This window comes from Mustela lutreola, chromosome 3 (genome assembly GCF_030435805.1).
Source record: "Mustela lutreola isolate mMusLut2 chromosome 3, mMusLut2.pri, whole genome shotgun sequence".
Classification (NCBI taxonomy): Eukaryota; Metazoa; Chordata; class Mammalia; order Carnivora; family Mustelidae; genus Mustela; species Mustela lutreola.
The window spans coordinates 166,080,241-166,107,923 of NC_081292.1; the positions used below are offsets into that span (position 1 = coordinate 166,080,241).

At 54.2% G+C, this 27,683-nt stretch overlaps 1 protein-coding gene across 9 annotated transcripts in view; it reads left to right on the forward strand.

The window, feature by feature from the left end:
• Window positions 1–27,683, forward strand: part of HDAC4 (histone deacetylase 4) — a 288,150-nt gene that overhangs the window by 164,107 nt on the left and 96,360 nt on the right. For all 9 annotated transcript variants that reach the window (XM_059167529.1, XM_059167531.1, XM_059167530.1 and 6 more), the window contains 2 exons: window positions 10,580–10,824; window positions 26,381–26,531. In XM_059167529.1, coding sequence (XP_059023512.1) covers window positions 10,580–10,824; window positions 26,381–26,531 — 396 coding nt within the window. The remainder of the gene's footprint in view (window positions 1–10,579; window positions 10,825–26,380; window positions 26,532–27,683) is intronic.

A 27,683-nucleotide genomic window follows, 5' to 3' on the forward strand; every position in this document is an offset into this window, starting at 1 on the left:
GCCAGCTTCCTTCTGGAACTTGCTCCCAGCCTGCCGACAGCCCCGTTTCATCTTGTGGTGAAATAGCACCTTCTGGCCCCACATTTTGGGCGTCAGGTTCAGGAGCACATGAGGCTGGGTGGGCCCGGCTCCGCACGCCTCTCCTGGACACCCGTTCTTCATTTCGGCTACCAGCCTCAGCTTCATGGCCCCGTGATGGGGGACCACTTTGAGGGGCATTCTGCTCTAGCTTGGATAGTACCAGCCATGTGCCCACGCTTCTCACATGGGCCACGTTGCCCAGCAAGGAGCGGGCGTCCTAGTGTCAGCCAGGGTCCTCCTCCCAGGTCAGCCAGCACCGGAGTCCATACTGTCACCATGGCCCCCGTCTCTGTATGCTAGACTTGTCTCTGGGCTCCGACCTGTCCATGGACATATGGAGAGCCCAGGTCTCCCTACCAGGTATCCTGTGAACTGACTCCCAGCGGCCCTTGTGTAGACTCCTCTCTGAGCTTTACTTGGATGTGATTCCCCATTCTTGGGACTGCAAAGCACAGAGCTGGTTCTCAGGAGTCACCTCATCTCGCATCCCGATGACTCCCATGATGATTTGCTGGGATGTGGCTAGGAAGGAAGGACACGTGTTTGTGAGCCCTTCCTGCAGGTCCATGGGCTTGCCTTCCCTGCTGGAATGTTCTCTCTGGGGCCCACAGACCACTGAGAAGCTAGGAGGGGCCTTGCTTGAGGGAGCCAGGCCCTGGGGAACCCCTGGCCAGCAGTGGGGATGCCCTCTCCAGGATGGCAGAGGCTGCAGCCCAGCGTCCTTGCCGTATGAGTACATGGGTAGATCTCAGACCTTCTCCCGGGGAGATACTGTTGAAACATCTAGTTTGGGAGTGAGAAGGGAGAAAACCTAATTAGGGGAATAAAGAGACAGTGGAGCGAAACATACCTGTGGTGTTAGCTGAAGCTTCTTGTCTTTTGTGCTGAAGAGAGCGTTATCAGAGGTTTTTCCATTTCGTCTCTGGGCTTAGCAGGGGACATGGGGCTCTGCTGTGCTTTTAAGCCTATCTTCCTGGTGCTGGTCACGAGGCTGTTCTTTGGGGGCCATTGTCTCAGCCTTGAGCAGAGCCTCATGTGGCTGACCCCGGGGCAGATCCGGCACCAAGAGCTTTTCAGGAACAGGAGTTTGCTCATGGAGAGCGCCGAACGGCAGAGTGCTCGAGTGGGCTAGTAATTACAGGGAAGACTGGCCATGGTCGTGACCAAGACCCATGCTGGAGCCACAGGGAGAGGCGGGCGTCAGGCAGCTCCCCAGTGCCAGTAGGTACTCCTGAGCAGGGTTCTCGGACCTCAGGGTGCCAATCAGCCATGCCCCAAGTCTCAGAGCTGCGGCTACGCCCCTGGCCCGAAAGCCACCCAGCGTACCCAGCAGCTCTTCAGCTCGGCCCCGCTCCGCCCACGTTTTAGATGCCAGGCTCCCATTCCGCATTCACCTATCATGGCTGCCTAGTCTCTCTGTACTTGAGGTTCCCCAGCAGTCGGTTACTGTCCACATTAACATGACTTGTCATGTCCAGCCTCCGGTGGGGTCAGCCCACAGGACCTGCGATCCCCTGGTGGTGGTAGGAGAAGCTGAAGGCTTGTCCTCTAGGACCTCCTGTCCTCCTCCAGCGGGGGGCAGATAGTAGATTTCTCATTGACTTGGGAGAGTCGTCAACTCCCTTCTTGGCTAGAAGGCAGAAGTGGGGGGAAACCAGGGCCTAAGTATATGCTGCTCCCTGCTTGATTTCTAGAACCTGCAAGGAAATCACATGCACAAAAAATACACTTCAAAGGGTTACCTTTGATATCTGCATAGGACATGTACCTCTCCCTGCCCCACACCAGATGAGAACACCTTCCCTTGGATACACATCTGTAAAAAGCCATAAATACCTCCATGTATTATATTTAGTTCTTTACATTTTGATGTCTGTTGAAAACAAAATAGTAGACAGCAAAACGGCCTCTCCTCGGGCCATAATCATTTTGTTTTTATTTTTCAAGCATAATTTAACTTCCAGTAAATTGTTAATATGAGTTGATTTCTTTGGCATTGCGTTTATGCGTCTAAATGGAGCACAGAGAAATACCCTATATCCTCAGTTACGTGTGAAGCTAAGGTAGGAGCTTGTGCCGTCTGCATTCCCTACAGAATATTTTTAAGTCTTCACATTTAAAATTTGGACTTCTACCCTCATCACTGCTTTACAGCCACCCCCACAGCACAGCATCAAATAGAATGGTTGTAATCCAGTTAAGAACACTTTGGGGGAAGTGATAAGCCGTGTAAATCAGTATTTTGAATGGATCTTGATGAAGTGTCTTCAGTCCTTTCGAGTGCTGGTTCTGATAGGTTATGCGTTCTGAAGGTAGACAGCGACATGGCAGGTTGAACACATGGATCTAGTTGTGCTCCCTCCTGAAATCCCAAGAACCCCAGAACATACCAGTCCCCAGCAGAGCTCGTGGGGACACGCCATGTGGACACCACAGAAGTTGTGGTCTCTAAACACTGCCTCCCACCAACGGGACCCACTTCTTGGAGGAACGTCTGATTCCATAGAGGGGTCAAAAATGTGTGAGGATTGCCCGGCACGCCTCATGACTGCAGAATGAGGGCTGTGGCTGGCTTTGGAGCAGCGGTAGGCCATGCTGGAGGGCCCTCGCTGGTCTAGGAGGGGGTCTACTCTCAGAGCACAGTGTGAGCTGAACTGCAGTGGGCTCTGATTGATCTTGAGGAACAGAAGCCCTCCTCGTCTCTCACACATGGAGGATGATGGGGATCAACTCATTATTTTTTAAAAATTGGCAGGTAAAGGAAGAAACCAGGTACCTGTCCTGCCCTCCTTCTAAACAAGGTCAGGGCAAGAAGATGGTTGATTCGGAGTCCTTCCTCATTACAGAAATCAGACAGCGAGTCGAGAGGCCAGGGCGGTATGGGCAGGCGTGCCTTACAACCCTGATGTCTTGGCCTTGTTTGTGGTCGGCGCAGAAGACCTGTGGAGATGCGGCAGCCCCTTGAGCCACCGGAGGAGCCTCTGCGCAGAGGTGGTCTGCCCACACCTCCAGACCCTGCTTCCAGATCACCGGATATGCAGGCCAGAGACCTGCAGCCCAGGCGGCACCCGCCATCTCCAGGGCAGGGCAAACAACAGTGTTGGAGGGGGTGCCGGAGGGAGAAGGAGGAGGAACCTTTAGAGTAAAAGGGATTGAAGGGATCCGTCAGCCAGCACAACATATGGACCTTATTTGGGTCTTGGTTTGAATAAAGTTTAAAAAACATGTATGCAATTTTCTAAAACTTGGAAACGCTTTGTGGCTGTTTGATAACGTCATGGAATCGTTAATTTACTTGGGTATACGAATGATATTTGATTGTGTTTTTTAATAGAGTTTGTTCAGAGATATGTTCTGAAGTATTACCAGAAAAAATGGCTTGAGGGCTGGTCTACACCAGTGAGTTCCAGAGAAAGGTCCCAAGCCTCAAACATGGGTAAGCGGAAGAGGGAACGACAGTAGCAGCCTGTGATGGGAGGCAGAGGGCAGGTGGTGTCCATCGCAGCCACTGACCTGGGAAAGCCAGCCCTGCTCACCTCCCCCGACTGCCTACCGGCTAACCCACACACCCACCTCCAGAGCAATGCCTCTCCGTCCGGAGCGGGGCTGAGAGGGGTGTCGAGGCAGATGTGGGAGGCTCCTGGATGTCATCCCGGTGGTGCGCAGAGCAGCTAGAGGTTTCTTCCTCTGGAAAAAGGCTTTGTTCTGGGGACATGAATGAGCTGAGGATGTGGATGCTGTAACGAGAGCAGGAGTGAAAACTCCTGTATTTGTGCAGAGTGCAGCGACCCTCTCTCTGCACCCCAAAGGCCTAGCTTTCACCCTTCACACTGAGATGGGAAGGCTCCCTGCTGGAGAAGTGTGGCCAGCCGACGCGGAAAGTCTTACGGGTGTGAGTCCTAGTGAATGCCAGCTCCACACGCCCTGCAGGGAGACTCAGACCTGAGAGCTCCACTCTGCTGGCTGCTTCCAGCAAGGGTCTGTGCCTGTGCTCCCACTTGGGGCGTAGCCCAGCGGCAGGGAGGTTCAAAGCAAACAGAGGGCATGGCTCTCTTTGCTATCCTCAGAGACCCGGGAGGTTGACTTGTCCACGAGGTCAGAACAGGATGGCTTGTAAGATAGAATATTGGGGCGTCATTGGTCTCTCAGTGTGGCCCTATGAGTCGTCTGTTAAAAATATCAGAGCAGAAATTATGGGAAACCCAGTGGAAAGGTTAGAATATCCATCAAAAGAAGTGTCGTAGTCTTGAGCAGAAGACAAAGGAGAGGAAGACAGAAGAAAATGGAAGAGAAAACTGGAGAGTCATTCGAGATGTACCAAATCGAAGAGTTTCAAAAGCAGAGGATGGAGGAGGGAAATCAATGGAGTAAGTCAAAGCTGATGCCCGTGAGAGGGCAGAAGCCGAGTGCCCCATGCCAGCTGGAGAAAATCTTCCCCGAGCCATGTGACTGTGCACTTTTGGAACACTGGGGACAAGGAAAAGACCTCACAAACATCCAGAGAGAAGAATCCCATCACGTCGAGGGATCTGGATCCAGCATGGCTTCCTGGTTTTCAGTCACAACATTGGGAACAAGAAGACAGATGTTTTCAAGCTAGAAGTCTGTCTGTAGCTGAAGTTAGCAGCCCATTGAGGGGAAATAAGAATGAGCAGGGCCCACCTCTTCGAGCCTTCTCTTCAAGACACAGTTGGGGCTGGAATTCCTGCAGAATGAGAGGGGAGCCGAGAGGGAAGCTGGATGGGACAGAGATGGGGGTCGCCTGGAGGCTGATGAAGCCGACCCCCAGGTGGTGGCTGTGCCAGAGACACTGGGTCTCCTGGCCATCTGGGAACGCATCAGCGTCCAGGGCAGGCGCATGTGCCTCACACTGTCCTATTGCCCTATGAACATGAGCCACCAAGCCAGCCCCCCACTCTTCTTTGGCGCTGAGACGTCTGAGCCATATTGTCCTGCTCCACACCTTGCCTAATGACCTCACTCACCTGAGCACATGCTTTCCTCCACGCGCCCACTTTGGTGGCTCTCGCATGAGGCCTGGAGCCCAGCCACAGTGGACGTAGAAGCGGGAATTCAGGGCAGTTCTGGCTGCCCTACCAGCTGCCACACTGGGTGGCGTGTGGCTTCCTGGGCACCACTTATGTCCTCGCCCCCAACAGGGCTCTTTTTTGCCAACACCCCCAGACCCTGAAGGCAGATTAGACTCGAGACTTTTATCTCTTCCTGAGAGCCTGTATCAGACTCTCATGCTCGCCTCGGTCAGCAAAGGGAGAGGTGTTTGGGACACACGTATGGATGGTATAACCATAAAGAAAAGCAAGGGGTGCTTGGCGAAGCCTGATGCTGTTGGGGACAGGGGGCAGGCACGTAATTTGGGGATGATCGTCTGATTCTTCCTGCCTTGATGGGTGTGGCTGTGTTCTACTCCTCACCTCGCTTTCCCCCGGGAGGCCATGCTCTTCAGTGTGTGTGATGTGGGCCACGGTGAAACACCGAAGACTCTTGAAATAACTTACACTGTCCCAAGACGCCCCATCCCCCTGTCCCCTCTCCCCGTCATCTCAATCCCCCTCCCCCATCACACGTGGACAGAATGTGAGAGTAAGAAGAGATCATAGTTACAAAGTTGAAATAGCTCTTCTTTTCCCCTGGATGTGAATGAGTCCTTCTTTCCTTGAACAGACCCTAAACTTTGACCGCGTTTTCTAGAGAATAGTGCTTGTCTTTATTCCGTGTCTGTACGGTGGCATGAAGTAGCGCTGAGGAAGGAGGATCTAACCCACGTAATGGAAAATTACAGCGTCCTTTTTTATGGTCATTTATTTAAAAGCAGAGAGACTAACACATTTTTTTCTGTTTCTGATTGAGGACTTGCCGTTCACAGCCCAGGCCCGCCGTTCTGTGTTGAAGCGCTGAATGTGGGCTTTGTGCTTTCACTAACGTCATGAGTCTGATTGTATTAGTATGTTTCTCAAGGCACAACCTATAAAAGCAATTTTCTGGTCCACATCAAATATTCATGAGAATACAGGCTTTCTTGTTTTGATGCTGCATTCTTTATGGAGAGAAGGTTGTATTGTTTTTCTCGGGGTGCTTTGGGTCAAAAGTGCTGGCAGTTTCTGTTGAGAACTCACGGCATTTCAAATAGTTTTGGACACAGAAATAGTACGAGTCCTCTTTGACGCACCCGCTAAAGGCTGTGATGAACAGAGATTGTGGCTGTGACTCCTCGCCACTCCCCGCCTCCCTGGCTGGCATGCAGGCTGGGCCCTGGGACAGCTCTGCTCCGGCCACCCGACTGCCACCCGCAAGGGGCGAGGAGGCGGTGTTTCTTCAGAGGCCTTGGAAGGGTCTCCTTGTCCCACAGCAGGTCCAGAGTTGTGCTTTCACATCTACCTGTAAACGCAGCGTTGTTTCCTGACAGGAGGGAGTGGCAGGAGCTGGTGCGGCTGATGTGGGTTGCGACTAGCAGTCCATTCTGTCTGCCCTGCTCTTCGCTGTCTTAGAAGAGTGAAGTTCTAGGTGAGGCCTCAAAGCGGTAAACTGAGGCCACACACCCTCCCTTCCTGGGAACTGGGGAATACAGCAGACATGTCGCAGTGAGGACAGCATGCCATCCCGGTCACGTCAGCACGTGCCTTGGCTCTTAGCCCTCCATGCCCTGCGAATGCCCCCCCCCGTCCCTATCATCTGTGGACCCCTCGCCACCCCGGCATCTCCTAACTTCTGCTCTGCCAAAGGATGACCAGGGGCTGCCAGGGACTGTTCCCCCCAAATATCTCCATGATTCCAGGCTCCAAAGAATCTGGGAAAAGTTGGAGGAAACAGTGAAGCTCAGCTTGTGTGTGGTGGGTAGGCACAGCCAGTGCCATCCCTGGAGAAGGGACCCTGGAAACCGCCTGCCCTGCCCCTCCTGCCACCTGCACTTCCCTGCACCCGGCTGCGGGCCCCTCTGTGGCCCAGCCTGTCCCAGCACGGCCCCCTGCCCAGCCATGCCCTCGGATTTGCTCAGTCTGTGTCCCTACGACCCTCCACGTACACCTGGACCCATGGGCCCTTGCTCACGCCTTGCCTTGTGGCTCATGGAGACACAGCTCCTGTGTGAACCCTTCCCCAGCCCTGCCATCAGCCCACAACCCTCTCTGCTCTGCTTTCTCACCGCAGGCCTGCTGTGGGCTGGCCCAGGAGTGGCCCCGCAGGCCTTCTCAGCAAAGGCACCTGTCCGGAGGAAAGTTTGGCCCATCATGGTTTTGACGTTAATTAAAAGGATCCTTTAAAAGTTGTTTTATGTTCAGCATCAGGTGGTCCCCTGACCCCCCCTTTATGAACAGTTAGAATGAAGAGAGGAGAAGCCGGAGTGAGCAGCAGAGGGGGCTTCTGCCCAGCATGTCAGAGGGAGTATCTTGGTCACCTTGGCCTGTCACCTGACCAGCCCTGCCATGGGGGCCCACGATGCCTGCAGCTTACCAGGTGCAGGGCAGGTGCTTCTTTCATGAGCTCTCCATGGTTCCATTCTTTAGCTGAAAAGCTGAAACGTGGCCGCTCAGCTGGGCAAGAGGAGTGGGAGAGAGCCAGGGTGGTTCTCACCTGGACAGGTGGAGTGGCGTGTTCTCCCTCCAGCGACCACGGGCTGTGTGGCTCAGTGTGGTGTGTGTAAGCAGCAACATGGAGTCGGGCTTGTCCTCAGGAAGCAGAGGCTAGCTAAGCCAGGGGTGGCCTGCCCTCCAGCTACCCTGTGTCCAAGAGGAACCCTGGGAACCGCCTCCTGACTGCACCATGGACACACAAGGGCAGAGCCCATTGGCTAGCCACGGTCATGGTGTTTTAGGAGGTGCCCAGCCCCATCAGCCTTGTGGACAAGGGACGATATAGCCCTTTGGGAAAGAAGGATGTATGTTGAATTCCTGTAAGAAGCTGAGCTCTGCTTCTTTTTCTCCACGTTTGCTCGCTGCGCTGCCCTCCCTGCTCTCCTGTTTATTCCTTAAAGTCTGAAGCAAGTACGGGAATATTGAGGTTTTATAAAACGGGCTATTACAGTGTTTCTGTGTCGCTCTCGCCAGCAAGAACGACACGGAGACACGCGTGGAGGCAAACTTATTTAATGGCTTCTTTTTATCTTCTTCCCCCTCTGGCGCAGCACAGCACGCAGCTCCCGCCACCCCTCGGCGCCCGCCGCCGCTGCCATGGTCCGGGCTGCGGCCCCCTCCGGCCGCGGGGCGCGGTCTGGCTCCCGGCGGGCCCGCCCCTCTACCAGTACATTCAAGCATATATACGCCGGCAGCTTAGCCCGCCTAGCCAATCACCGCAGTGCTCATGCACCTCCCGCGTGAGTGGACCTAAATGAACAGCCAATCATATTCAGTCCCTTACAGCTCTTATAGTAGGCCTCCTGTACTGGCTCCTGACATTTCTGTTTTTATATTTCATACTAAAAACGATCAAGAAAAAGGAAGTTGACAAGATCCAGTCTTTACCAGCTCCTGTGTGGTGGGGCGGGTGGGACGCCCCTTCTCTCTGATCCTGTTCATGAAAGCAGTTTATTTGCCTAAATTTATCTCACGTAAATAGCAAATAAAATCCTCCTGATTCATCAAGGCTGAGACTCCATTAGAAATGCACGTAAACAGTTGGGGGTTGCGTTTCCCTGACTGTGGGAGGAAAGGGAAGACAGCCCACTGGCATCTATCCTGGCCTTCTCAGGGCTCAGAGGTCAAGGGAGTTTTGGACTTTCCTAAGATGGTTGGATCCAGAGTATTTTCCGACCACCTTCTGGGCTTCTCTGTTTCTTCCCTCTGTGCCCTGTGGTCCAGGGTGTGGCGTTCCTCAAGGGAAAGCTGGTCCTGGCCCTGGGCTTCTGTCAACCTGCTCCTGCCGGCCTCGGGGAGCTCCAGGCCTGTGCAGCCGCCGCAGTGGCTTTGGGGCCTGTGCATGGGAGAAACGGAAATTTTGTCAAGGAGTTAGAAGGCCCACGCCCCATCCTGGCAGCATCCTGGACTCAACCTCTGAGCTGTGCCCGACCGGCTCCATGAGCAGGTGTTTGTCCCAGTCACTGGGGCCCAAAGAGGCCAGGTGGCTAGAACCCAGGGTCCCAGCCCTGCCTCATCAGAATGGCTAGAAGGACCCACTGGCTACCTGGGCAGTGACCGCAGGAATGCTCTGTCCAGAGGGGCTGTTCCACTTATGGGCTATTTTTTCAGCAAGTCTGGGTTGTGAGGCTGTGGAGCATGGACTTCTGAGGAACCAGGTGATGGCTGGGACCAGGGGGCCCTGTGGCCGGCGGCATTTGGAGATGCTAGAATAGGGTCAGGTGCATAACACGGCCGGACCTTCAGAGGGTCTGGGCTGAGGGCCCCTGATGGCAAGCATCTGGTCCTTGGTGGCCTGTGTTTGTAGGATTTGGTCTTCCTTTCTGGAGGGTGAGGCCTCTGTCTCCCACCCCAGGCACCCAGGTCTGTTGTGTATCATTTGAAGACCTGGGCCCAGAGCAGGTTGTGGGGGAGCTTTCTGGAATGAGTGGGACCTCGTGGGCCTGTGAGTGGCCGTTGCTGAGGAGCACAGGGGGCTGGGCCTCCGCAGCTCCCGAGAGGTTTCTGTGAGCCTGAGGGGCTGGTTGGGCTGCGTGTCTGGGGAGCTCCGTCAAGGCGTCTCTGGGGCAGACTCCCAGGCAGGGCCTTCATGTGCACCTGCTCAGACCTGATGCGCCAGGAAAGGAGCCCCCACAGTGGCCTCTCTTTCGTTACGGCCATGGTATCAGAGTTTCTGCCTGTTTATCCTTGCTTTAATTGGTTATTGATTTGTAAGCATTAAGATTAATTGAGCTTCTGTTACTAATCAGAATCACGTGGGCTTTTCTTCCATGGTACCATAGTCCTGGGAAGCAAATCCGTTTCTCTGGGCCTTGGGGAAGCCCACGACCTGATGCTTGTGCCCATGCAAGTGAGCTGGGGAGCAGTTATGGGCTGTGTGTGGTCAACACATTCTCCATGGAAATGCTCTGACCACCCAGCGTCCATCTGAACCACTTCAGGGGCCCACGCTGTCCTGTGGTTCCTGCGTGCAGCCTTTAGTGGCCTTGTGACAAAGAAGAAAAGTACAGGCCCATCTGCCTCTCCCCTCGCTGGTGCTCAGCTTTCCTTAGAGCAATTTCCTTGCGTACTCCCTCTGTTGGCTTTCAGAAATGTCATTGGGGTGGCTGCTGGGCCCGCATCAGGGCCTCTAGTGGCAGGGGCGGGGTGGGCCGTGCATCTGTGCCATGGCGTCTCCCGGTCTGACCTGCCCCTCAGTTTTGGGCCCTCTGCACTTGAGGAATGGAAGGCCACCAAGGCCCCCCAAGTCCTGCGATTTGGGTCCATCAGGCAAGAGGGGGGAGAGGCATCCCAAGGGTTGTCCATGCTCACACAGGCGGCACCCCTGGACAGCGGCATCGGAGTGGGCGGGGGCCTGGGGACGCCGTGCCACTGCAGTGACTGGCGCTTCTATGCTCTGCTCTTTCCTGCAGTGGACGTGGCCTCCGCGCTGCCTCTGCAGGTCGCTCCCCCGGCGGTGCCCATGGACCTCCGCCTGGACCACCAGTTTGCGCTGCCCGTGGCAGAGCCCACCCTCCGGGAGCAGCAGCTGCAGCAGGAACTGCTGGCCCTGAAGCAGAAGCAGCAGCTGCAGAGGCAGATCCTCATCGCCGAGTTCCAGCGGCAGCACGAGCAGCTCTCCCGGCAGCACGAGGCCCAGCTGCACGAGCACATCAAAGTAAGTCGGAGGCGGGGCAGCCGTGCACCTGTGTGAGCCTTCCAGACGCCGGGTTCCCCATGGCGCCCGAGGGCCACTGCCTTGGCGTGCTCCCCACCATGCACTGCAACCCCATGGTGAAGCACAAGACGGCCCTCTCTGTGCTGGGACTAAACTAGCGGGCGCCCGCCAGCCCAGCAGCAGTGGTGCGTGGGGCACATCATGGGAAAGTCGCTGCCATAGGAGTAGACTCGAGAGAGGGGACGGGCTTGTCATCTACTTTCATCCAAAAGTACAAGCTGCATCCCCCAACAGACAAATGACCAGCGGGAGGGAACACCAAAATATTAGCTGTGATCACCTCTGGGTGCCTTACTCAAAAAGCATTTTTGTTTTCTTCTCAGGATATGTCTTTTCTTAGTTTCTCCCATATAATTGGAAAAAGATAGTAATGGGGGTTTTTTGCATTTAAATTGAATAAGAAACGAATAGGTCTTCTTGTGGCATTTAGTCTCTGTAAATACACAGTCTGATCCCAGGGTCAAAATTAAATACGTTGGAAAGAACCATGTGTCGGTGATGTGTAGTGAAGTTGTGTTCTGTTGTTGACAGACCTCCTGTAAGCGCCATACGCTTCACTGTATTTAGAACCACATAGAGTAGCACTGTCCCACAGATCCAGGCGGGCGGGTTAAAAGTCCGAAGGTAATCTCACATTCTGCACTGGCCACCCTGAAATGAAGCAGAAAACCCCGGGCTTTATAAGTCATCTGTTGGTGTGTAACAAAATACCTCAAACTTAGCTATTTAAAACAGAAGAAAAACATGCGTTACCTCATAGTTTCTGTGGTCTGAATGAGGGTCTCCCTAGCTGGTGGCCATGACCCAGGGTCCCCCATGAGACCACGGTCAAGGCTGTGGGACCCACTTCCAGGCTCACTAACGTGGTCATGGGCAGGAGCTCAGGCCTTGTCACCAACGAAGCCCCCTCCAGGGAACAGCCCAAGTTTCTCCTGTGGCCTGGTCTTGGACGTGACCTGTTCCCTGCCCTGCCTGACTCTGCTGGTCGTGCATACCAGCTGTGGCACATCCTGGGAGGTGCCCAGCCGAGGGTGAACACCAGGAGGCAGGGATCGGTGCAGAGCACTGGGAGCCTGGCTACCAAAAGGTAAAATTAGTTTCCATGTATCTTATGTAACCTCGTATTTCTGAGATAGTTCAGTGTGTAAGCAGTATTTTTTTTTTTTTTTTGAAAGATTATTTATTTGAGAGAGAGAGCACAAGCAGGCAGAGGGGCAGAGGCAGAGGGAGAAGCAAGACTCCCTTCAGAGCAAGGAGCTTGATGCCAATGCAGACCTCAATCCCAGGACCCCAGGGTCACGATCAGAGCTGAAGACAGACGCCTCACCGACTGAGCCCCCCAGGCACCCCGGTGTATAAGCAGTACTCAAAGTGTTGTTCACACGGAGTCTTGGGAAGCTGTTGTGGACCATCCACGTAGAGTATGTCTCCATCTGGATCAGCTGAGTTTCATGCCCTCTGTGGCTACATGTGCTCAGTGGCTTCGGTGATAGAAACTACGAGCCCCCACTCAGTACTCCCGGATGTTTCTAAGACACTCTATCCAGATGGAGACCTGTATAGCAGATCCGCAGTAGAGGGGACCCCACAAGCAGGTGCCAGGCCCTTCCTTTGCCCAACCTGTGGGCCTGCTGCTGGCTGTTGTTCCATGCGGCGGCCAGGCCACGTCCTGGGTGTGCTTGGCTGAGCATAGCCACATGCCCCTGGCATCCGGGGCTAGGAGAGAGGTCTGTCTGAGGCTGGCCTAGGGAGATGGTCACTTGCCAGCTGGAAGTCACACGTTACTGGTGTTCTTCCCAGTGACCACATGCAGCCCATGGAGTGGCCTTGTCTGTAGGCTCTTTGGTAACTGAGAAGAGCCCTCAGCTGGCGGTCTATTCGGTTTTGTATGTGAGGCCATGGCCTCCCCTCTGCAAGCCTTAGAAGCAGACTCCCAGCTCTGCTGTACCCAGCACACCCTACCCACCCTGCCTGGGACACCCCTTTCAAGGTCAGGGCCCTATGTGTTCCCAGGGCTCCTTCATCCCTGTGTGCCCCCCATCCCAGTGCCAACCCGCGTGGCCTCGCATCTGTTGCCAGCTGGGGAGGGCGCCCAGGGACTGTGTCCTGCCCTGCACACAGTGTGCGGCGGGAAGACCCTACCTGACCTAGCAGTGGTGGCCTCCTGTGCTGACCGGGATTTGAGGAGAATGCGTGTGCATCTGGATTTGCTGGATTTGCAGCTTTGACTAGCAAATGAGAAACTGAGACATAATCAAGGGCCACGTATGAGCAGGGTCATCGGGTTGACAAGCACCAGAAGGATCGGGGCCACTACCTTAGGGCAAGGCCAGGCTTCCCTGGTCCCTGTCTCTGTCCCCCCTGTGTCTACAGGACTCCATGTCACCGCTGTGGAGATGAAAGAGTCTCCCTCCTGAGCCTTACCTCAGCGCTGGCGCCACAGAGCTGTGCAGGGAGTGCCTGACTGTCGGGGCTCTGCTCCTTGGGCCATGGGGCCCCCTGAGCTCCCCTCCCCCACAGGGCCGGGGACCCTCAGGCCTCTTGGGAGCCCCCTAGACATGCTCCCCCACAGATTATCCCCCCCACCCACAGATGTGGCCTCCTCGGAGACATGGCTCCACAGATGGGGCCCCCATAGATGTGGCTCTCTCAGAAGTAGCACCCCCACAGATGTGGCCCCTGTGCTGATTTGGCCTCCCCACAGACATGGCTCTTACAATGTAGCTCTCCCAGATGTGGCTCTAGGCCTGGTTCTCAGAAACACAGGGAGAGTCTTAAGTTTACATGTTCTGTGCATTTTAATCATTTGTGTTATTTTTAAAAATAATTTATTTATTTTGGGGAGAGAGAACAAGCCAGGGGAGCAGCAGAGGCAGAGGGAGAAGCAGACTCCCCACTGAGCACCATGTGGGACTCAATCCTAGGACCCTGAGACCATGACCTGAGCCAAAGACAGATGCTTCACTGACTGAACCCCCAGGGTGCCCACATTTGTTTTATTTTTTTCATGTAAACTGGAGATTATAAAAGCTGTCTAACCTCTGTGATCATGTCATTACAGATCAGTTCGCTTTTGTTTCGATGATCGAAACTCCATTCATAAGCATTCATATTATGGGTGACATTTGGCAGTAGCGTTGGTCAGATTTCTTGAATATACAGTCTGATTTATGTCATTAAATCATCAAGGAATATGCATAGGATTTTATAATTAAAAAGGGAGTAGTTCAAACTACAACTGAAATTGCTAACTTGGGATAGATAAGATCTTTTGTAAATGTCAGTGGTCAATGTCACCCTTATCCATGATGCTTTGCTGGTCGCAGGTGATTTGGGCACCGTGTCCCCACCTGTCCTGGACAGTCACTCCTCTGTCCACAGGGTCCCTGGGGAACAGCATCACCGAGACAGAAGGAGACTGAGTTTGGGGGTGGTGAGTGCTGGTGCCTAGAAAGTCGTCAACTATTTCATCAACCAGAATTGCTTACATGATTAAAAGACCATTATCCAGATTTGCTGCTTGGGGACTACTTGTGCTATTTTAATTTTTTAAAATGTTATTAAGAAAATACATGTTTCTAATGTTTCAAATCAAAAAGTAATGCAGCAGTAACTCATTGAGCCTGCCCGTCCCCGCTTCTTGCTGGGATCCCAGGCCTGAGGTCTGTTCTGGCCTGTGCTCCTTGTCTCCCTGTGACCAGCTCTGCCCTTTGGGGAGAGATCCTGTGTAGTGATGTCCCCCTACAGGAATGACATGGCTCTCCTTCCCACCACCCCTCAGGCACCTACAGACCCTGCCACACTGGGCATTTCCAAGTACTCAGGCTGCTCTCCAAAGACAGAACTCTTCAGGCTCTCTGTGCTTTGTCCATGGGTGTGTGCTTCTAGCACACACCACCTAGTGACCATGCCCTTTGGTTCAGCCCTCAGCTCTTCCTCCCCTCTCGTGTCCTGCTACAGATCCCATCCTGCAGTCTAGAAGCCTGTAAGTGCTTCTTCCTGTACACAGACACCAGCAGTCACACTTGGGGCTCCTAGGCCTGTGGGTCTCAGGCCACACGCAATTTCTTTTTAAGTGTTAACAACACAATAATGGGATTTTTGTGTTTTAAGGTATCTGAACTCTGAATGTAGGACATCTTTAGATCATGTTCCCTGATTGAAGCATTCATTTTATGAAGAAAGGGCAACAGCTGCATCCTGTACGCCAGCACAAGTTTCTTCCTGCCTGAGGGGTGACGGCTGCCTCTTCACAGGGACTGCAAAGATTGCCGTGCGGTGTCTCAGCTAGCGTTTGCTGTGTAACAAACCGCCCAGATGCAGCACTTGGCACAGCAGGTGTTCTGTTTGCTGGGGGTTGTTGGAGCTGTTCCACAGGCGTGGGCTCTCTCTCATGCCCCTGGGTCAGCTTTGGCCGACTGGTGGCCGGGTGACCTGGGATGACGTCACTCTCTGGTCTTCTGGGTGGCGGGCAGACCAGTGGATTATCTGCTCTTCTCAGAGTTCCAGCCTCACAGAAGTGCAAGTATGTTTTAGGCAGAAGCTCAAATCATAGATGCTGTCACCCACTGGCCAAGGCCAGTCTTGAAGCCAAAATGAGAATTCATATGGAAATAGACCCAAGGCAGTGGATGTCGAGGGGCCTGCAAACGGGAGCCAGAAGGGCAGTAGTCTTCTCTAGGAGGACCCCCTGAACCATGTTCAGAGGGGACTGGGCACCAGGACTCACGACTGAGACAGGAGCATCATGAAGAAGAGGGGACAGGGCCATGGGCTGGGACACTGAAAATATATTTTTGTATTGGGAACTTGTTAGCATTCAGCCTCACTGACTGAATGTTGTGAACACTAAGTGGGGGTGGGGTTGCCACTGACACAGGTGCCACCAGAGTGGCTGCCATCTTGGTTCCCCAGTGGCAGCCACGGCCTTGTGTATTAGGGGCCCTTCCTTCCCCCACATGTGCTACAGCTTATAGAATGCCTCCTAGAAGCCTGCTAGCCAGCCCTTTCTGCACTCTCGTTCTTGTGGCTTTGTATCTTTTCAAAAATACTCTTTTCTGTCCCTGTTAGTGGTCTTCAGACTTCAGCCACGTTTGCCCAGATGCTGACCTCCTCTTTAAGGGTCCCTCACGGAATCCTCCCCGCAGACCTTCCTGTGCGGCCTGTCGAGGGGCAGAGCCTCAGCACCCCGGGAGGAGAGGCAGGCCTGGGCCCCAGGACCCCGGGGTCATCTGTGGGAGAGAAGAAGGGTCTGTGTTGGCGTCTGGGCACTGCCGTTTTCACAAGGAATGTTTACACATAAAAAAAATCTCTCTCAGATCATATACATCACTACTGTTAATTACTGAGTAATCGGAGATTACAAAAGAGAAAGTGTTACTTTGGCGCTGGGGGCTAGGTAAGCTTTTAGGTCTGCAGTGTCACCTGGCGTGTAAACTTCGATTTTAATGGCTTATTGTAGTCTCACAATGAACCGTAATGAAATTAAATAATCAAAACTACCCGAGTACTTGACCATGAAGGTCATTTTCAGTTTCTCATGTTTTTCACATCCTCGTGCGTGTTATCGTGCTGACAGTAGACCTAGAATTGCCGAGCCAAGGCAGGTGTCCCCCTGTGCTGCTGCTTACTGAGTGCCAGTCCCAGGCGAGCCCGTGTCCGTCTGTCTATCTCTGTCTCCCTGCCTCCACCGCCCCCCAAACCCCTTGCTGATTCCATAGGCAGGTGAGGAAAGCAGCAGGAACCAGGACGGTCGGCACCCCCTCCCCCTCCCAGCGGTCGGGCAATAGGGCACGCCTGTGCAGGAATCACACCTTCCAAGGATGCAGGGCCATGAGTCACCCCCAGCGGTCTCACCCATTGCTGGCACGTCTCCACATTCAGTTTCCATTCTGTCTCTCATCCTGTGTGTATTTCCTTGATTGTCCACCACTGTATTTCTATAAGCTTATTGACTTTTTTCATGTTCTGCTACCAAGTAGCATTTTCTTTGCTGTTTCTCTATTGCCTGCTCCTGGGTCTGTGAGTGTCTCTGTATGTTAAGGGCATGACTTCAGTGTCCCATCAGATGCTGTCATTTGGCTCTTCATTCTGCTTGTAACCAGTTAGGTATCTACTTGACCTACCCTTCTTCATGAACCATGGGTTTTTCTAAATGACAGAAATGGGGCCTCACTCCCTCTGCCAGTTCAGAATGCTCTCCTGATCCTGGTCAGGGCAGATGGAGCACATAACGGGGACCGAGGCCCTGCCTTGGGTCACTCAGCCTCTCTCTGCTTCATTCCCATTAACCAGCCCGGTACTTCCGTTCACAAGTGCATCCAAGAACAGGGCAGGCCATGACATGCCAGCGGGGAGATGGATATTTCCCCATACGAAACCTCTGTTCGTTTTTTCCCCTTCTCTTTTATGGGAAATCCTTAGTTTTTTCCTCATCCGTTTTTTTTTATTGTGGTCAAATTCATATAACACAGAATTTATGATGTACTGTGTTGAAGTGTATAATTTAGTGCACTTACAATATTGTATGACCATTCCTGCGAGGTGGCCCCAGAACATTTCCATCGCCCCCAGAAGAGACCCTGCGTTGGTGAGCCAGGTGCTCCCTGTGGCCCTGGCCAGACTGATCTCCCTTCTGGGTCCGCGTTTGCCCACTCTGGACGGGCCTTGTGCTTGGAGTCGGCCCACGCGTGGCTCTTCATGGCGGCCCCTGTCACTCAGAGCGAGTCCCTCAAGGCTCACCCGTGTTAGCCGCATCAGTGCGTCCTCCCTTCTTAAGGCCGAGTGGTACTCAGCGTGGCTGTTTAGTCTGCTTATCCACCCCCCCCATGCATGGACAGTCGGGCTGTCGGCACCTGCTGGTGGTCGTGAGTCGTGCTGCCGTGATCGTCTGCACGCATGCTTCTGTCTGAGTATCTGCGTTGTGTTCCTTTGGGGAGATGCCTGGTCTGGGGACCGAGTTGCACAGCAGCTGTCTATTAAACTCTTTGAGGAACCACTAACCCTGGCTCACTTTTGTAGGACGGGAAATACACAGTAGCATAAGGTTTGCCATGCTGTCCATCCTTGCGTTGCAGTCGGTGGTGTTGATAAGTCTACTCACACTGTCCTGCAGCCTTTAGCACTGTCCATCCCAGAACTTTCTCATCTCCCCAAACAGTGTTCCTGTGAAACACTGACCACCCCACCCTCCGTCCAGCCTGGGAGCCATCCTTCTGGCCCCTGAGTTGGACTCTTCTAGGCACCTCATGTGACATTTGTCTGGAACTAACAGTAAATGTCAAGTGTCTGGGGGTTCAAGGTCGTGTGCCATTAGCAAGGTCCCTAAAATAGGCTATGTTACTGACAGGCAAGGTCATTACCACACGGCTGTGTTTCAGACCCTGTGTGCGCACACCTGAGATGCTTCAGGGCGGGCCCCCAGGCACAAGGGTGGGACACGCATGTCTGGGGCCACAGGGCACCCTGCCACCATCTTTTCCCATGGCCAGCCCCACACGGGCTCTGGGGACTCCCCAAACTGAGACTGTCCTCTTAGTTTCAAAGCTGATTTTACATATATATCTGAAATACTCGAATGAAAACCAGTCAGATGGATAAAAGTCAAAACCAGCCTGTCTTTGCAGGAATATTGTGTACCATGCATGGGCTAATGCCATTGAGGTGGAGGACTAAATGAGCTCCGTTTAATTCCCTGATGTTTGCAGGTGTTCAGAAGAGTGAGCAGCTATCTGTCCTTGGGCATGCCTAAGAATTTGGACCTTTGAGGATGGAGCTTGATAAGTAAACTGATGGTTAAATATGAACTCAGAAGTAACTGACCTCCGATTTAAACGTCATTCTGTTGCGTTTCTAATAAGAAAGGCAGAGTGAGCCGGAGCAGTGAACCGCATCCAAAGCCAGACAGAACGGGGAGAGGTGGGGCAAGCCACAAGCACCATGGGGGTTGCAGACCTCATCCCCGGCCCGAGGAGATCCTGGCTAACATATGGGAAGAGATATAGGCTGGGACCCCTGATTTCCAGCTGGAGTCATTTGTCGGCTTCCCAACTGATCTGGACTCTGGGGTACCCAGGGCCAGCTTGCAGCAGGTCTTGGAAACAGGCCACTGCTCGTGGCACCCCATGCTTCTGGAAACTTGTCTCTTGGCCTTAAAGACCCTGGGAAGGGGTATGTAAAGGGAGCATGCAAGCGTGTGTTGAGAGGGACTCAGGAGTATTAGTAATACCCCGTGTAGGACTGACCCCCTAGCACACATCCGGGGTGTGCTGGTCCCTGGTATGTACCTACATGATGAAGGCTTTTGAAAGCCAAATGGCATAAAGCAAAGAAGCAATCACCACTGATTGACACATAAGCCTTTCTGAGCATTCCCAGAGTTAGAAAATCACCTCTCTTAGACTTTTCTGGTACTTAGGACACAACTTGCTAACAGACGCCCAGAGTCAACGGAGATGAAACACACAGGCTCCCAGATACAAGCGCCGAGCTCTGGCGGCCAGATGCCAAGCTGTCGAGAGAGGTTCCCGGGAAGGAGTGCTCAGGGTACCTCCTGCTGCTCTGGATGTCTGGGCGGCTCCCTGCACAACCCCCGCTTTCCACACACTTGTTCTTCTCACGTTTTTTCATCAAGGTGAAAATCCTCTTCAGGGTTCTTTTGAAAATGGGCACTAATGCAGGTCTTCCATGAAAGCAAGGTGATGTCACACTCAAGGGGGGGCACTAGTGCCCCCTCCAAAGGCGCATTCAGAGGCCTCTCGATTCCCGGCCTCGGGGGAGTTCCAGTCTAACAGGTAAAAAATAAAAACCATCCCCACACTGTTTGAACTTGCATGTCCTTTCTTTTCCTAGCAAGGCTGAATTTCTAGGCATGTGTGTAATATATAAGAAATGTGTAAGCGTGTTTTGTGCTGCTTCTGGGGGTAGGAGAGCCTCTTAAGAGCCATCTAGTTGAAACAATGAGCCTTCTCCCTGTAGGGAGAGGGATCAGATGGAAAGGAGACCAGGCGTGATGTTTACTCTCCTCATTACCTGTTCCAGGTGGCCGAAGACACACTGCCCTGGGCCCCAGGGCTCCAGGTCACCTGAGGCAGCCACAGGTTGTTGCCAACTGGGTTCCTGGGAAAGCTCTTGCCGTGTGCCACCCAAAGTCCTGCGTCATCCCTGAACTCGCCTGCACCCGCTCAGTGTGCTGACAGAAGGAACTGCTTCTCAACCAGCCGCTTTGGTTTCTAGGCAGTCTTTATAGGCAGGTGGATGGCCTTGCTGGACCCGCTAACCTGAGGGCTGTTGACTCCATGGCTCCATGGCTCCATGCTGGGCCCTGCTTCTCCTTCGCTACCAGCATCCCCTGTAATTGTGCCTTCTAGAGTGTAGCAGAACTTTCTGTTTGTTTCCAAGGGTGGCAGCAGGAGAGGGTTACCTGCTACGGAAAAAGACGTGTCCTGTGCCGTGCAGAAGAAACGGGGCATGCTCCCATCGGCTCCTATCTCTGGGCTCTTGCACTTCATCACGCTGCCTTGGACCTGACCCATGACCCTCCCGGGCTCCCTTGCCTGCCATGGCCTAGGATGCAAGTCTATGGCAGCGATGGGGAAAGGGGTCAGTCACTGGTGGGTGCTGTACACAGCCCGGAGCCCTCCTGGGAAGTGGCTCGGATGGAGGCCATGGATGGAAAGGAGCCAGGATTGCCACCAGTGGGACCAGATGCAGGTCTCATGATGAGACACTTCTGAGGCCAAGCCTTTACAGAGAGCTCAGAGTTCCCGCAACGGAGTGTGAGGTGAGGGCAGAAGGTGTGCAGGCCAGCCAGGTTTGGCCCGGCCAGCCAGGCTTGGCCCGGCCCTGCCCTCACTGTCTCCCTGAACACTTGCACCTCCCCTTTCCTCAGGGCTCTCCCCGCCATAGCCTCTGGAGTGGCCCACAGTGAGCCTGGCCTTGCCCTCGTGCTGGGTGCCTAGATGCAGACCTTCCTCATGGGGACAGTCATGCCGAAGGCTGATGCTGTTTGTGTCTGTGACATCTGAGTGTCCCGCTGTGGGTGGGAGCTTTGGGCCACTGCTGGTTGTGCCACAAGGCGAGAGGGGACAAAGGTTTCAAACTTACCGAACACGCCCTTTTGGTTTGAACCAGAAACCCTAGGAACTAAAGGTGGAAATGGCCCAGTTTCTGAGGACCCCAGGGGGAACAACACTTCGGTTCCAAATGATGAGTAAAACCCATGGCTGAGCAGCACGTGTTCCCAGAGGCTGGCAGCCAGCCCCACATTGCGAGAAGATGCCCTGTTTCCACTCCTCTCAGGCACACCTTGTGTTCTGAGGGTGAGGGTCACTGGGCCTGCCTGTGCTTGCCCAGAAAGCGAGTGGGGTGCTGAGTGAGAAGCCCCTGGGCCATCTCGACTGAAGTCCCAGGCCATGCACCCTGCACTGTGGCAGGTATTGGCTTCTAGATGGCTCCGGTTCTAGCTGGCAATGGGCTCTCACCTGGCAGCTCCGTACCTCTTAGCGGACAGCTCTCTGAGCACTGACCACGCCAGGCCTATACAGTGTGAAGGGTGTGCATGAAGCCTGTGTTTCATCGTTGGTTTGACCTTTTCCAAGTTACACAGGGAAGTAGGTGGCAGGGGCAATTACGTGTCCATCTGTCTGTCCTGTCTCATGATGGCAGATACCAGGCCTTGGAGACAGGCTGGCCTGCACCTTTGCTGTCCCCCTCCGTACACAAACATCTGTCTTGTGAGGAAGGCCCGTGGGACTTGCTTAGGGAGAAGAACATGCTCCCACTGGCTTCATGTGGACCTGAGCACGGGGATTCTGGCCCTGGAAACCAGCCGTCCATCTGTGAAGCCCAGTCAGCTCTTCCTTCCTCCTGGCCCCATTGTCCTGGGTTAGGTAAGGCATCTCCCCAGCCTGGGCCACTGGCAAAGGAGGAAGAGAAACTGGAGTGGGAGGGTGGGATGCAGCCATCATCTGTGGTCCGGGGTGCACTGAGCAGCAGGGAAGGAGCCCCAGGAGCAGGCACGTGGCCAAGGCTGGCCAGTGGGTCCCCACGGGCCCCAGGACACCCCATTTCTACGGGCGTAGCATCACAGTGGGGGCAGACTGGCACGAAGCTTGGCGGACCCTAGGTGGCTAAAGTCCAGCTCAAGGAGGCTAGTTAACATCAGGGAGATGGGAAGATGGCCGCAGTTGGTTGACTGCTTGGTTGGTTTTTGTTGGCAACCAGAATTTAGTGGTATGACCTGGCTGACGGGACCCTCAGATGTCTATTCCGTATCTTCTGGAAGGTCGGGCTGGGGCTGTTTGCATATCGGCCTCAGGAGTCTACATGTGCATTTAAAATCAGGAAGGTACCCTGGACTTTCAAAAGAAGCCCACTGCTCGTTCTTGGGATTCTAGGCCCCGGTAGAGGTTCCTGTGCATGTGGCCAGGTGACATCCTGAGGAGCCTGAGCAGGCTGTGGCCCTGGGGCCTGCCTCCCCCCTGCCCCCGCCCCGCCAGCCACACACACACCTAGTGTACTTGTGGCCCTCAGGCACCCTGAGGGGCTGAGACAGCATCCAGCCCCAGTTGCTGCAGAGCATGTCTGTGATGCAGGGCACTTTAGAGCTCAAGGAACGTGGCCTCATAAATGGCCACAGTGTCAGGAGAAGCACTTTGAAGAACCTCAGGGCCCCGGGGCTTGGATTTGGAGCAGTGCTGTGAGCAGGGCTTATGTCAGTGTACTGAGGTGGTGTTACCATGCTCTCCTGGAAGCTGGCTTGCCACCGCATGAGCCAGTTGTCCTCCCTGTTCGAGAGGAGAGCAGCCCTCCAGGCTTGCTGGGCCCCGGAAGCATCCTGTTCTTGGGCCAGGGCGCCACGTGAAGACTCATCCCCAGGCTGTCCTTCAGTGGAGCGGGCTCTGTTTCAGTTCAGCTTTGAAAGTAAAGATCTGCTTGGGTTTCCACTTGCGTGTGGTCATTGAACTCCAAAGTCAGAGTCAAACTGAATTCTTGGGATCTAATTTTTCGTCCTGAGCTCAGTGTTGACTTCAACAGAAATTCAGTATTAAACTCTGGTTAGAGTAATGGCATCTGTTCTTACTGGGTTTTTTCCTTTGGAAACATTAGGTGGTGGACATCTTACTTAAGATTGCTCGTAATAATTTCAGTCTGCAGAAAAACACCTTCTTGTTGCTTCCCACTGCCCATAGGATACTCTGATCTCAACCTCTTGTCAGCGAGGTCCCAGCTGTCAGGGACAGTGTGCTTTGTGCCCAACATAAAAGTTGGCTTCTCTGCGGGTCTTATTTCTCACAGGCTGGAGGCTGTACTTATGGGGCATGTTTGTCCCTTCCCCAGAGAATGGGGACACAGAGCGTGCGAGGTGGGTACAGGACAGCGAGCGGGAGTTCCTCACCTGGTACCTCTTCCTCATTTTCCAGAAGCTGGGAGCACTGAGGCTTGCTGTCGCAAGGTCCAGGAACAGGCCTGTGTGGTGACACCATGGGTGACAGGAGCCACAGTCTGGCTTGTTCTCCGGGCCTTCGGGTAGGGGCAGTCTGTGCACGTTCCTGTCCCATCAGCTGATAAGGCAGAGCGCCTCTCCGAGTGCAGCGGGGTCAAGGCCTGCAGGGTAGCTGTGGCGCATTTTGGGGGAATCAAGTCATAACAGCTACTTTCCTGAAAACTCCATGCCAGTATTGATTTCCTAGGAGTTAGATTGTCCTGTGAATTTTAATCACCAGTATCTGGTGGTGGTGGTGTCAGTATTTCTGTAATGGTAATGGAAAGATCTTCCTTCCAGGTTCTGGCTGAAAAGTAAATATTTTGAGACTATATTCAGTGGATTTTTGCCTGTTCCTCATTTGTGCATTAGATGAGTACCGAGCCGTTGGAAGGGAACCCAGGGGTGTGTGTGGGCAGCTCAGGGGCCTGGGTGATGTAGCAAGGGGACATTTGGTTATAAGATGTGCTGTCTGACACCATTGTGGGGGGCTTCTCAGCCGGAGCCATGTGGGCCGCTGCGGAGCCCCCCAGCTGCTGGCCGTGGCCCACTGCCACTGGGGCGCCTTCACCTGTGCACACAGATGTGGGGCCCTGGAGTGAGCTCTCTGCTCCCAAGCCCTTCGGATTCTGCCTAGCACCACCCACAAGCCTTCTGGAAGCAGCGGCGAGGAACGTGCTGGCATGCTTCTGATAGTCTCATGGTCTCCGGCTCATGGAAGATGCCTGTTTGGAAGAGGATGTTTTTTTCATAGGAAAGCTCTGAAAAGTGACTCTCAGTTTCCACACCATGGACCCCACAGGTGGCCACTGAGCAGGACCTCATGGCCTTGCCCTCACACACGGCCACCTTGATCTGCTGCCAGACCTTGGCCCCCGCATCTGGGTCCCGCCTGCCTTCTAAGCAGCATCTTCCACGGGAAGGGCACACTGTTGCTTGGGGTCCAGACACCACTCCCCTTCCTCCTCCTTCCTCCACTGGTTTTGGGCCTAGCTACGCCTGCCTCTCTGCTATTCTGTCCCTGTGTTTCTGGCTGGAAAGGAGTTCCCTTCCCCTTTGTAGAAAGTGGGAGGTGGTCGAGTTTGTGCTCAGTTTGTGGGTCCCCTGCAGTGAGAAATACCACACAGCTGCTGGGACTCTGCTGTGTGATGAGACAGGCCTGGTTTGAGCTCCAGGCCACGCCAATGCTTCCTGCCCTTGCTCTGAGCCCTGTGGGGCTTGGCCATGGGGTGCTTCCCTAGCAGCAGGGCCCAGAGACCTGGAGGCCGGGTGGCTGGGAGGCCAGGAGTCTAGGAGTCAGGGTGGCTTGGAGGTCGTGAGACTGGAGGTTGGGATCCTGGAACGTTGGCTGCCAGGGCTGTTGCTGTAGGGTGTATCTGTCCGAGACCAGGCTAAGAGCCTCCTGAGGCACTGTCTGTGAGGGTGTGGCCGGCACCTTGCCCTTGGGCCATACCTCCTGCTTGCACCTTCCCCATTTATGAGCTGGTGGTTGCCTCCTTTTGCTCCTCAGCTGTTACTGTCACAGCTACATCTGAGGTTTTGGCGAATGTCCGTCTTATTGGCTAGCACACGCGCTCCTACTGCAGGGTTGTGGGCTTTATCTGGAGAGTGAGAATTTTCATTTTATATATTTCTACAATGATGCTCTTTTTCTTTAACATTTTCTGTGTAATGTGATGTGAACCTCCCAGAAGTCACAGACGTGGTGGGTGACATATATTACGTCTTCACCAAAGAGAGCTCCGAGCCATCTGATACCCTGTTTTCTGAATTTATGAGCTGCTCTGGTTGGTAACAGAAGCTGGGTGGTTTGTACATTCTAGTGATGGCATTGTGGGAAACGGGGCCCAGGAAGCCGCCGGGGCCCCTGATGGTGGCACTGCCCCCTCAGTCCCTGTGGCCTCTAGTGGGAAAGAGCTCAGCCCCCTCCCCAGAGACAGGGGGGCTCCCAGGGCCCACACCCTAGAGCTGGCAGAGTATGATGCCTTCCTCACAGAACAGCAACTCGTGCCCCGCACGGCCACCCCCTGGTCCTGCTCACTCCATGTTCCCCTTGTTCTGCCTTGCCTTGTGCTCTGGTTCTAGCCCGTGGGCCTCCACGTACCTCGATGTCCCTGGCTGTTCCCTTAGGTGTCCACCATAGTTCCTGGGAACAGCCAGAGGGATGTGCCGGTCTATCCCTGTCTTAGGCACTTTATGGCTTGGATCTGGGAGAGTGTGCGTTAGATTTCCTTGCTAGAAAGTTCTGGGGCTGCTGGGACTGCCAATGTGGCCCCCGTTCTGCACAGGGAGCAGGCCAGCCACCCGCCCAGGAGGGGCCATGGAAACAAGACCCACAACAACAAGGAAAGGGATTGCATGCCCATAGTGCTGCAGGCCGGGTGTGGATGCTCCCTGTGGCTTAGCTGCTATGTCCCCAAGCGTCCCATCCCCCCCTCCCCACCAGAACATCACAGATGGGGAGTCTTTGAGGGCTGACTCTGCCCACGAGCTCATCAGTGCCTTTTGTGCGTGTGCCTTTTGTTTACTGACAGCCCACCCGTGTTTTCTCATGGATCTTTCCCATTGTTGGGTGGCTGGGCTGTTGCAAGCAAGCCGCTGTGCCCTTCTTATCCAGGCGGGAGTGCAGACGTGTCCCCACAGCCAGGGACGGGGTTGTTGGGTCCCGGGGCAGACATGCATCTAACTTGGTGAGGAGTTAGTTCTCCCGGTTTTCCAGGGCAGCCATACCCAGTCCAGCCCTGCTGTGTCCCTCTCCAAGTACCCTTCCCAATGCAGTTAATCACCCAGATCTTCACGTGCATTTTCTCCAAAATGGCTTTTATTTTAGTTTTTACTGCTGAGAAAGTCGGCAGTCAGGCTTTGCATGTGGACCGTGCAGAGCATGGCCCTCGCCGTTGGCGACACAAACGTGTGGACACCTGGCCCTTTGCTGCTGTTCATGTGTGTGTCTGTCTCGTGTTCCTCGGAAGCGAGACTCTGACCGTCTCTGTCCCCCTTCCCTCCCCACAGCAACAGCAGGAGCTGCTGGCCGTGAAGCATCAGCAGGAGCTGCTGGAGCATCAGCGGAAGCTGGAGCGGCACCGCCAGGAGCAGGAGCTGGAGAAGCAGCACCGCGAGCAGAAGCTGCAGCAGCTCAAGAACAAGGAGAAAGGCAAAGAGAGTAAGTGTGCGGGCACGATTGCGAGCTGGGGGGCGCTGGGGCCTTGCCGGGGTGTCTTTTCCTGCGGCTCTTGGGCTCTGGGTCCTGTAGGCAGCAGCCCGCGGGGGACCCCCGCACCCTACCCCAGGTGGAGCATGCCATGTCGCCCTCAGCTTGGGCAAGTGTAGCCCGGATCCATGCCTTCGGTTGGGATGTGCAGCATGGCCTCTGGCTTGATTGGAGTGTTCTAAAGTGTTCTCAGCAGGTGCAAAGCGGGTTTCACCGGGAAGTTCGTCCTGGAGGTTTCAAAGTTCTTTCCTCCTGTGAGCACACTGTGAGCCCCGTAGAAGCAGGCCTCGCTTGTGGGGTGGCCTGGGGGCCGAGTGGGGACGCAGTGGCCAACTGCCTGCTTTCGCATTCGCCCTCTTGACCCTAATGTTTGCTTTTTCTAGTGGCAGTGTTTGTATATCTGAAGACCAGTGGGGTCTGTCATTTTCCAGGAAAGGAGATGATTCTGTATATTGTTCACCCTGTGGAAGGTGATGGGGGGGCAGCTTCCCATGTCCCTGGAGGAGGAGCCGTAGTCCCCAGCTACGTGGTCCCTCCAGTGGGCTCAGCAAGGACCAGTGTTTGTGAGGCCTGGCGTGTCCTGCACATGGGTCACATCCACGCAGACTGAGGCCGAAGGCAGTTGTTTCCCACGCACGTCTGTGCCTCTGTCTTCGGCAGCTTGTTTCCAGTGACACACCCAGGACCTAGACAGCAGTGAGAGTGGGTGTCACATTGCTGGGCTCGGCTCATTTCTGCCTGAGACTTTGGTACTCGGCGGAACTCATTTGATCCCTGGTGACACTGAACATGAGCTAAGATGTGCACTTCTCTCCTGCATTGGGTTCTGGTGTGGGGACGTTCGGGTGATGGACTTCCAGCACCTGTGAGCAAAAATAGTGATATTTGCATATTTCAGTAACACACACGAACCTCAGAACTCCGTTATCTTCAGCTACTTAAAATGGTTAGCCGTCTAGAAAAGCCATCTTAACAGCCTGTTGTATAGATTTTAGACTTCAGATTTCTGTTCAGATTTTAATCCACACGTCTTTGACAGCATGCAACGTATTAAAGCATTCTTGTCAAGTCTGTTCTTTGAAATTATTTAAGAATCTTTTGTAC